Source organism: Glycine max, chromosome 1, assembly GCF_000004515.6.
Source record: "Glycine max cultivar Williams 82 chromosome 1, Glycine_max_v4.0, whole genome shotgun sequence".
In the NCBI taxonomy this organism is placed as follows: domain Eukaryota; kingdom Viridiplantae; phylum Streptophyta; class Magnoliopsida; order Fabales; family Fabaceae; genus Glycine; species Glycine max.
The window spans coordinates 3,681,246-3,692,487 of NC_016088.4; the positions used below are offsets into that span (position 1 = coordinate 3,681,246).

An 11,242-nucleotide genomic window follows, 5' to 3' on the forward strand; every position below is an offset into this window, starting at 1 on the left:
TGTTTTCGGATACATAATTCAAGTAATTATCAATATGATAAAACATGTTTTTAGGTCTCTATTTTTTTTTGTCAAAATCGGTCTTAGTTCCTATATTTAAAAAGATGATTATTGTCCTCAACTTTGTTTTTTTTTTTTTTTTTTATAATTAGCGATATGTTCCTTCTCATGGAACTTATGACACGAGTATGAGAGATGAAATTCATCAATTATAAAAAGTTGTTCTTTCTTATCTTAATGCTTGAGCTTCTATCCAAGAATTATTTGCACATTATTTAGTAATGGGTTGATGGTAAGATGAACTGCTGCCTAAACATTTCTTAATTCTATGACAGTGATCATTATTTTGAAGAATCACTCATGAGCATAGCATCAAAATTGTAACTTAGACCAAGTAATTTTGAAGAATCATTCGGCTCACAAGAAATGGCTTTTGGTTTCCAATTCGGATACTCTATAGAATAAAAGGCCAGATTCAAATGGAACATAAAATGTGGTTTGAAGAAAAAAATGGTTCATCATGGATTAAAATTGAGTGGGTCGTGTGGTTAAGGAGTGATTTTTGTTTGGAGTGGAATTCTTACAAACCCTTATTGTGAACTGTGAAGTAGAATATACTTGAAAATTGCAACTTGAGATTCCAACTCAAATATATAATATCCTTCCTTGGTGATGCCTCCCAATCCAAGAAGTCTCTTATTCATGAACAAGCAATTCAATACCTAAAAATTTGACATTATTTATCATATACTGCTGTGTCAATGGGTTTTTAGCAAAAAAATAAAAATGAAGCTTAAAATGTATTCTAAATAAGGAAAACAAACTTGCAATACAGCCATGTTTAATAGGCACATTGATCATAATCATAAGACTGACATGAGGTAATTAAAATTTCAAACACAGAATCTAGAGATAAGTGATCAAAAGATGTCTCAAATAACATCATATAAGAGCTTAACTGTAACCCAGTCTACAATTATGATTTTCGAAATGTTAATAGGTTATCATGCCAAAAACAAATAGGCTCAACCACAAGGGCAACATCAATATATCAGAAAAAAGACAGAATTTGCCTAAAAGAGATTCTATGCACTTTTTGTTGAGAAATAATTGACACAACACATATACTTATACCCCTTACTCTCGTGACTAACTTTAGGTTGCATGCAATTACTGTAACAAAGGTGAAAGCAGAAATGTGTGATCTCCAACAAAAATACTAGTAACAATTATCAAATTTGAGACAGTGGAGTCCAGCCTCTACAATCTACAGTTCATCAATCTATTATGTCTGGTGATCAACAAAATTAATCAATTGAGCACTTAGCGTAAGAAACACATGTTCAATTACTGGTTTGGTCTGCAGGACTGATTTGCGCAATCCTGACACCAACAGAGATTCTCAGCAACCTCAAACAGAAAGCAAAGCATAATTACAAACAAATGTCATAAAATATAAAATCACAAAAGGAATACAGTACAAATCCACAACCTACAATAAGGCAAACCCATTACTCAATATAACTCATGATAGGTACTAACTACTAAGCCAAGTTCCAATAAATCAAATATATTATTTTCCTTATTTATGATCTATTGATTGAGAGGTTTTAAGCCTAGGAATGAATTGATCAGAACTTCCATCAATGCAATTATTTACTCTTTATTTTCCACCTAACTGAACTGTGCTTGCAGCAGCTACGAATCTCAAATAAAAGTTGTTAGGGAATGAAAATCTATTTGGCAGATAATAAATCTATTTCTATGACCTCAGAAACAGAGAGGAAAAATATGGCCCTTTTCATCATAATAATATATTTACCAATAATAATATGGTTCAAAAATAAAAAATGCTGCCATCAAGAAAAGAACAATAAGAAGAAAAAGGAAAAGGTGAGAAAGAAAAAAAAAAGTAGGTATCCCACAGCTAATGCCTATTTCTGAATCCGTATCCAAAAAAATAAATATTACTACGGATTAAAAAAAAAGTTCAGAAACAAACTAAAATTCGTTATATAAAAATATCATAAATCAGAACCTAAAATCTCACGTACTTTCAGAAGAACACTTCTCTCAAATAATACAGAAAGATATTTTCAACAAAAAATCAGATAACATTGTCTTTTATAAAAAAAACACACAAACAAGAACAGAACATACAGGTAGAGATGCTAAAAAAAGAACATACAGGTAGATATTTGTAAATGAAAAACAACAGAAACAAAGAAAACTGTTTTGGTTAATATATCTGTTCTGATCTGATAAATAGAACATCCAGGTAGATCTGATCTGCTCTGAAAAGAACATACACCTTGATGATCCAATACATACATATCCTCAGATCGTTTTAACACTGATTTTAAGCTCTCCTGCAGCCATCGGTACAGGAGAACTTTCTACAACAAACATCACTAAACAACAAAAAGAACAAGGCATCTAAAAGTGCATCTTTTATTTTGGTAAAATTTAAAACCACATTTTGAAGTTTGAACATACGTATAAACAGAAAGCCAGCTGATATATTCCAAAAGTGATTGTAAAACAATGATCAAAACAGTATATATACGTACCAATTTACTAAGCTCATTGTTAAAGCACTCCTCTTTTATCTGTAATTTATTTTACTTGAGAGAGCACATGGGGATTTTTTCTTTCTGTAATTTATTTTATATAAGAACATTGATCAATTTTTCTTTGATTTGGGTGACTGGTAATCAAAACCATCATCACCAACATGAAGCTTCTCACATAATAATGGTACTCCAAACCCCTTGGATATTTAAAAGGCATGCAATGCATATGAGAACCCTGCTGCCTTGTGCATGCAGCTGGTTCCGCATCTACAGACTATTCTAAGATTGCTTCATAAGTGATCCCTGCCTGACTGGTTGAGACACCTTTGCTTGCTTACAAATTATTCCAATATTGCCATTAGTAGGCAACTTTTTCACATGTTAAGCCCACACAACTTTCCTAGTTACTTCATACAATCCCTCTTCCATTTTCATCTTGTAAAGTTAATATGGCTGAGGCTGTTGTTGAAATTGTGCTTGAGAAATTGAACTCGCTCATTCAAAAGGAGCTAGGACTATTCTTTGGTTTCGATGAAGACATGAAAAGGATTGCCAGCTTGCTCACTACAATCAAGGCTACGCTTGAAGATGCTGAGGAGAAAAAATTCTCAAACATAGGTATTAAATATTGGCTGGGAAAGCTAAAGGATGCAGCTCGCATCCTGGATGACATCTTGGACGAGTGTGGTCCATCAAACAAGGTACAAAGCTCTTACTTATCCTCTTTTCTTCCCAAGCATGTTGTTTTCCATTACAAAATTGTTAAGAAAATGAAAAGGGTAAGAGAGATGTTAGAAGAAATTTCTGATGAAAGGAATAAGTTTAATTTGACTGAGATGGTTCTTGAGAGAAGTCGAGTCATTGAGTGGCGGAAAACCACATCATCCATAACTGATCGACAAATCTATGGAAGAGAAGAAGATAAGGATAAAATTGTAAATTTTTTGGTTGATGATGCTCCTCAATCGGAGGATTTATCTGTCTATCCAATTGTTGGTCTAGGGGGACTTGGAAAGACAACACTTGCCCAACTCGTCTTCAATCATAAGAAGGTAGTCAGTCACTTTGAGTTAAGATTTTGGGTATGTGTTTCAGAAGATTTCAGCTTGAGGAGAATGATAAAAGCTATCATCAAAGCAGCATCTGGGCATGCTTGTGAGGATTTGGATCTTGAGCCACAACAAAGAAGACTTCAAGATCTGCTTCAAAGAAAAAGATATTTGCTTGTTTTGGATGATGTGTGGGATGATAAGCAAGAGAATTGGCAGAAGTTGAAATCTTTATTGGCTTGTGGGGCAAAGGGCGCTTCCATCTTGGTCACTACCCGTCTATCAAAGGTTGCAGAAATCATGGGAACAATAAAAATTCCTCATGAATTATCTTTGTTATCTGACAATGATTGTTGGGAATTGTTTAAGCACCAAGCCTTTGGACCAAATGAGGTAGAGCTTGAGAACATGGGGAAGGAGATAGTAAAGAAGTGTCGTGGATTGCCTCTTGCTGCAAAAGCACTAGGAAGTCTTTTACATTCTGCAAGAAAGAAACATGAGTGGTTCATGAATGTTAAGGGAAGAAACCTTTTGGAGTTATCACTCGAAGATAACTCCATAATGGCTTCCCTAAGATTAAGTTACTTTAAGTTACCAATAAGACTCAGACAATGTTTTGCTTATTGTGCAATATTTCCCAAAGATGAACGAATATGGAAGCAGCAATTAATTGAACTTTGGATGGCTAATGGATTTATTTTATCCAATGAAAGATTAGATGCTGAAGATGTTGGTGAGGATCTATGGAATGAACTATATTGGAGATCATTTTTTCAAGATATTGAGAAAGATGAATTTGGCAAAGTTACAAGTTTTAAGTTGCATAATCTTGTTCATGATCTTGCACGATCTGTTACAGAAGATGTTTGTTGTGTCACAGAAGGCAATGATGGATCTACTTGGACTGAAAGAATTCACCATCTCTCAGATCATAGGCTGAGGCCCGATTCAATCCAGTTGCATCAAGTGAAATCTTTGAGGACCTATTTATTGCCACATCAGCGTGGTGGTGCACTTTCTCCTGATGTATTGAAATGTTATTCTTTGCGGATGCTTCACTTAGGAGAAATGGAAGAATTGCCATCTTCAATTGGTGATTTAAAACATCTAAGGTACTTGAATCTTTCTGGGGGCGAGTTTGAAACTCTTCCAGAATCATTATGTAAATTATGGAATTTGCAGATACTGAAATTAGACCACTGTCGTAGTCTCCAAATGTTGCCAAACAGTTTGATAATCTTAAAATATCTACAACAACTGTCTTTGAAGGATTGCTACAAACTATCAAGCTTGCCTCCTCAGATTGCCAAGTTAACTTCCCTAAGGAGTTTAACCAAGTACTTTGTTGGCAAGGAAAGAGGGTTCCTTTTGGTAGAACTAGGAGCATTGAAGCTTAAAGGAGATCTTGAGATCAAACATTTGGGGAAAGTCAAAAGTGTAAAGGATGCCAGTGATGCCAATATGTCAAGTAAGCAACTGAATAAGTTGACATTGTCATGGGACAGATATGATGAAGAGTGGGAATTACAAGAAAATGTTGAGGAAATTCTTGAAGTGCTTCACCCAGATACCCAACAACTTCAGAGTTTGTGGGTGGGAGGATATAAAGGTGCTTACTTCCCACAATGGATATTTAGTCCTTCTCTCATGTATTTGAGGATTGAAAGATGCAGAGAGATAAACAGTTTGCATGAAGCTTTACAACATATGACTGTCCTGCATTCATTATCACTATATTACCTTAGAAACCTAGAATCCTTGCCTGAATGTCTTGGAAACCTTCCCTTGCTTCATGAATTGGCTATTGGTTTCTGTTCCAAGTTGAGGAGTCTTCCAATGAGCCTAAGCCTTGGCAGTCTGAAAATGTTGAGGATTTGGGGCTGCCCTGAGTTAGAGAAGCAATGTGGGAAGGAAACAGGGGAGGCCTTGTCAAAAATAGCTCAATTTCCAGAAATTAGAGTGAATGGTTATCTTATAAAAGGTTAAAATATCCTCTTTTTATCTCATGTTATTATTTTTATTTTGAGTTAAATTTTTTTCAAGTTTACAAAGTTTTACTCATCCTTTTAAATGTTTCTATTTAGTCATAGTCAGATTACCACAAATATATCTACAAATAATGTTCCCCTTTCATGTCATACTCTTAACAGTATCTTTCTTGCAAACTGTATCAACGTGTCTATTCAGACTAGTTTGAGTTTTAAAATTTCAAAGAGTAAAATTTGTTATTTTCACAAAATTTTAGGATCTTACATATCCAAACAAAGTCATATAAATGTTCGCATTTATTGTGTTTTATTTCCTATATATTTATTGGATTTCTTTCTTTTTTTGTCATATCCTTAATTCTAACATCTAAGAACAATTTAAAGTGCTCCAGTAATCAAAGCCCAATAATCACCCTATATGTTTCAATTGAGAATTCAAAATATTTTTTGATCTAAAAATTGAATTTCTTATACATCTTTTGTTCTTTAATTAAGAAAAACAAACCATTTCAATTTGACACTTTTCTACTTACTAGCATTTCATTTAGCACTTTTCTACTTAGTGGTGTTTGAAGTGCCCAGTCATTAGACTTTAGATTTTCATCTTATTTTTTAACACTGCACAAATTGTTTTATTCTATAACTGATGAACATATATTTTTCCTTATGATCAGTATTCTCAAACTTGGAGAGACATAAAAGTTAGATTATTGGCGCAGACCTTGTTTGAAGATTTATGTGTGTTCTCCTTTTAAGTTAACTTCACAACCATGTCTAGTTGAAGGTTTGACAAACAGGTTGCTACAATCTTTATATATTTGTATTGTTTGTTCCTTTGTTTATTCGGCCTCTCATGGCTCTTTTAGTTATATCTTTATATCACATGTCTTTTTTATCAATGTATTTATAATAAGTGTTGCATATACGTCAGTATTTCAAAAGGTAAAAGTTTGACATTGTTTGGTGGGCTAGTGTTCTCAAAATAGACAAGATCTTGTGTTCTCAAAATAAAGGTATAAGTGTTGTATATATGTCAATATTTCCAATAGTGGATCTTGTGGCTTTTTTTTATATTAATTATTTTAAAATAACTCTTAATTTCATGTTTTATTAAGCTTATATGAAAACAAGATATTTTGACTTGGTTAGAGGTTTCTCTAATGTTTAAAATTTTTATCCAAAAACACAAGTAGACAACACCAAAAACAAAAGTTCATTATTACAAAAAATACTTTATACATTGGTTATTTGACATTTTCACGACGATTTACATTTTATATATATGGATTTACATTGGTTATTTGATATTTTTCATGACGATCAACAATTCGTATGAGTTTTTTTTTTAATTTTTAAAAATAAATAATAATTTTTTTTAAAAAAATCATATGGATTGTTGATCCGTATGAGTCATACGGATTGACAATCCATATGACTCATACAGATCATCAATCTGTATGAGTTTTTTTTATTTTTATTTTTAAAAAAATTAAAATTCATATTTATAAAATTGCTAAAACTATTAAAAAAATTACACTACAAAACAAATTAAAAATATATATTTATAATTTTATTTCTTAAAAAAAAACCTACGGATCAACAATCTATATGAAACATACAGATTAACAATCTGTAAGGCCATACAAATCAGCAATCCGTATGAACCATACAGATTGTCAATCGGTATGTTTTTTTTTAAAAATTATGCACCTCTTTTTCTTCGACGATAAAAAACCACCCAATTCATCATATATTTATAAATAACACACATACATCGCCAACAACAAACGTTCAAAATAAAAGGCTAACGGAAGCTCAGAGAAAAAAATTACACTAAGGAAGTTAGATTTTACACAAAGTATATCAAAAGAAAATAAAAAAAAGAACATAATATTAAAAAATATATGGATTAGAGATGATTTATACTGATATTAAAAATATTTAAATTGTTTGAAAATGTCTTTACAAAACTTTTTTTCTTTGAAAGTATTAATCTGGTTGCATTATCCTTTTAACTTTAAGTCTTTTTCTTTTTGAAGACTTTCCACATGTAAATGAACTCTTGTAAACAAATCAAGCCGAGCCGAGCCTTAGACAAGCCATAGGCCCTTGACAAGCGGCTCGGCTCATTTCCATGTTACCTCTCACGGATTTGCTGAAGTCCACTAACAAGTTTTAGGTGGAATTCAAATACAAACCAGACATTCCTGCAGTTAAAAGAGTCCATGATAAATTCTACTGTCCTTAGTCTCCCAAATTCCAAGCTACCATTTCATATTAAAATGGATGCTTCGGCCACGGCGGTGGGTGCAGTCCTCACACAGTAAGGTCGTCCATTAGTCTTCTTCAGCATGTAATTGTGTGACAAAATGCAACAAGCGTCAACGTATGCCAAAGAGACGTATGCAATGACAGAGGTTATTAGAAAATGGAGACAATACCTGATCTAGCATCATTTCAAGATTTTCACCGACCAACAAAGCATTCACCACTTGCTTACACAAGCTATCCAGACCCCTGAGCAACAATAGTGGGCTTATAAGTTTCAAGGGTTCTCCTATGATATTACCTACAAGCCTAGAAAGGAAAATCATGTGGCTGACGCATTGTCTAGATGCCAAGATGAATATGAAGATGTGCTAATGGTCATCTCTTCTCCAGTTCCAGACATATTTACCACCATGCAAGAGTTATATCAATCGAACAAGAGACTTGCAAAGAGTTGTCTAAAAAATGTCAAACATATGCAAATATAAAAACCCTTTACCGAATGTCCAAGGGATTAGTCTTCTTCAAGCATAGAGTATAGACTATTTGTCCCTGATGTTCAAGATCTCCGAACCAAATTAATTACAGAATTCCATACCACTACTCGTGTTGGTCATTCAAGAGTGAAGCCTACCCTTGCAAGATCATCAACTTCTTTCTTTTGGCCTGGCATTTCAACAGATATCAAAACCTTTGTGTCCCAATGTAAAACCTGTCAGCACAACAAGTGCATGCCATCAAAGATCCCAGGTCTTGGTATTCTTGTCTCCAACTCGCGGAGTACTGGTATAACTTGTCCTTCCACAGTGCCATAGGGATGCCACCATTCAAGGCGTTGTATGTCCGAGAATCGCCTTCAGTGGTTGATTATCTTCTTGGGACTTCCACAGTGATTAGTAGGCAACTCAGGGAAACACTCCGAAGAACTTGGCAGAGCATGGTGGCTTAGGCAAATAAGCATCGTCGCTACCATGGGCCTTTCAAGATCTTGAGGAAGATTGGCCAAGTGGCTTATCTGTAAAAATTCTTAAGGGGTTTCCTAGACTATCAGGGATAGAAAACAACAGGATCTTGAAATCTATGGTTCTCACAAACAATCAATAAACAACAATAGATAATGATGTGTACCTTTCTTCATAGGAAGACTTATACCTTTCTCCATAGGAACTTCTCTCCAGTGCACTTTGATTTCCTTGAAAGAGGAAAAAAATAAGATTTCACTTCCTTTGGCCTTTCTTTTCTGCCTCTCTCCGTTCGTGATGGCTATGGGTGAGAGAGAACACTTTTCTAGTCAGGAAGGGGACCTTATTTCACGTTAGTGGGTATTAACCCTCTTTTATAACCACTACTTCCATCAAGTAGCAGTTAGCTCTAGAAACTTCTCCTATTAAGCCCAATTACAATTTAGCCCTTAATAATTAATTATTTACTTATTAGTCCCTACATAAGTCACATGTCTCTCATATGAGACATTAATTCTTACATTCTCCCACTTGGCTCATGTGACATTAATAAACATTATGGACTAAATAAATAAATAGATTAACTAACATAATGTGCATTAAAATTGACTAAATTGTTCTATACATTAGGTACATCATAATTTCATGATTAAGAATAGGAACCAATTCGAGTCATGGCTGTTGTACATCATCTAATCGACATAGTCTTTTCCATGTACTACAAATTAGTTTTCTCCTTAATATGACCATTAGTTAGGAATACATAATTGGTCCAACATAATGTCTTCATTCAAGACAAAACCTGTTAACATTACTCTAACACAAACATGCATGCAAACATAGAGAACAGGTAATCAGAAACATATCATAATTGAGCTCAGAGTGTCAGCAAAATTACATAAGGTAAATTACACTTAATGATCATCAATAACAATAATGCCCATACTTTCAACATGTTCTATAATGTCTTGGGCAATAATCCCTTATTCAAAGGGTCAACTATCATAAAGTTTGTGCTAATATGTTCTATTGACACTCTTTGTTTCTGAACTTCTTCCTTCACGACAAAGTACCTCAATTTCATATGCTTAGCACCCTTAGAGTACTTGTCGTTCTTACAAAAAAATATTGTTGCGGAGTTATCACAATACATTTTCAGCGGCCTAACAATACTGTCGACAATTCCAAGCCCTGAAATAAAGTTCCGCAGCCAATTAGCCTGAATTGTAGCCTCAAAACATACTACAAATTCAGCTTTCATATGCAACAACAACTGATGCATACAAAATTACTTTCATTTGTTTTCGTTCCATATCATTTCTAGGACATTGTGCGAGACTAACTCTGTCTCATTTCTAAATTAGAATAGGCGATGTTAAACACCTTTTCATCTTGAATCTCTCTAGCACTTTATCGATATATATACTTTCTGAGATAAGCCTAACAATCCTTGTGATCTATTATGAAATATTTCTATCCCTATCACATAACTTACCTCACCCATATCTTTCACTTCAAAGTTTCTAGAGAGAAATTTCTTAGTCTCATGAAGAAGACCAAGATCGTTTGCTGCAAGCAAGATATCATCAATATACAGAATTAGAAAATAACCTTACTCCCACTGACCTTCAGATACATACACTGATAAACAGTATTTTCCTTAAATCTAAAGGAAATAATGGTATCATTAAACCTCAAATACCATTGGCGGGAAACTTGTTTTAAGACTGTATATTGATTTCTTTAGTATGCATACCATATGTTCATTTCCTTCAACTGAGAACCCCATTGGTTGGTCCATACAAACATTCTCCTCTAAATCTCCATTCAGAAAGGCAGTTTTCACATCCATCTGATATAGCTCCAAGTCATAATGGGCTACTAATGCCATAATAATCCTGAAAGAATCCTTTCGTGAGACGGTTGAAAACGTCTCTTTATAATCAATGTCATCTTTCTGAGTAAATCCCTTAGCAACAAGCCTACCCTTATAACGTTCAAGGTTGCCATGAGAGTCACGTTTAGTCTTGAAGACCCACTTACAACCAACTCTCTTACAACCCTTTCGTAATTCTACAAGGTCCCAAACACCATTATGTTCCATGGAATCTATCTCTTCTTTCATGGCATTTAACCACTTCTCAGAACTATCACAACTTATAACTTGTGAAAACAAAACTGGATCATTATCATTAATGCTTAAGTTTGTTTCTGTTTCATGTAGGTATACCACATAATCATTCGAAATAGCTGGTCTCCTTTTCTCTTTGAGACCTTCTTAATGCTACTTCTTGTGGTTCCTCCATAATAGGTTCATTATGCATCATGGGTTCATTATTGTGTTGCTCTTCTTCATTAATTTTGTAGCAATAACTGAAGGAGCAATCACCTTATTGTTAGAG

The 11,242-nt window shown here is 33.9% G+C and overlaps 1 protein-coding gene and 1 long non-coding RNA gene across 2 annotated transcripts; one reads left to right on the forward strand and one right to left on the reverse strand.

Moving 5' to 3' along the window:
• Window positions 1-431: 431 nt before the first annotated feature.
• LOC113000751 (uncharacterized) lies at window positions 432-2,703 on the reverse strand. The gene is made up of 2 exons (XR_003266058.2): window positions 2,571-2,703; window positions 432-722 (listed from the first exon to the last, which is right to left on the reverse strand). It is a non-coding gene; the product is annotated as an uncharacterized lncRNA (long non-coding RNA).
• A 266-nt stretch (window positions 2,704-2,969) lies between these two features.
• On the forward strand, window positions 2,970-6,605 carry LOC102660000 (putative disease resistance protein RGA3). Its single transcript, XM_006573003.4, has 2 exons — window positions 2,970-5,603; window positions 6,285-6,605. Exons 1-2 carry the CDS (start codon window positions 3,023-3,025, stop codon window positions 6,314-6,316), a joined length of 2,613 nt encoding a protein of 870 aa, XP_006573066.2. The 5' UTR covers window positions 2,970-3,022; the 3' UTR covers window positions 6,317-6,605.
• The last annotated feature ends 4,637 nt before the right edge of the window (window positions 6,606-11,242 follow it).

Coding starts and splice junctions, on each gene's coding strand:
- LOC102660000 (XM_006573003.4), top strand. CDS start 3,023: ATGGCTGAGGCTGTTGTTGAAATTGTGCTTGAGAAATTGAACTCGCTC. Junction 5,604..6,284: donor GAATGGTTATCTTATAAAAG/GTTAAAATATCC, acceptor CCTTATGATCAG/TATTCTCAAACTTGGAGAGA.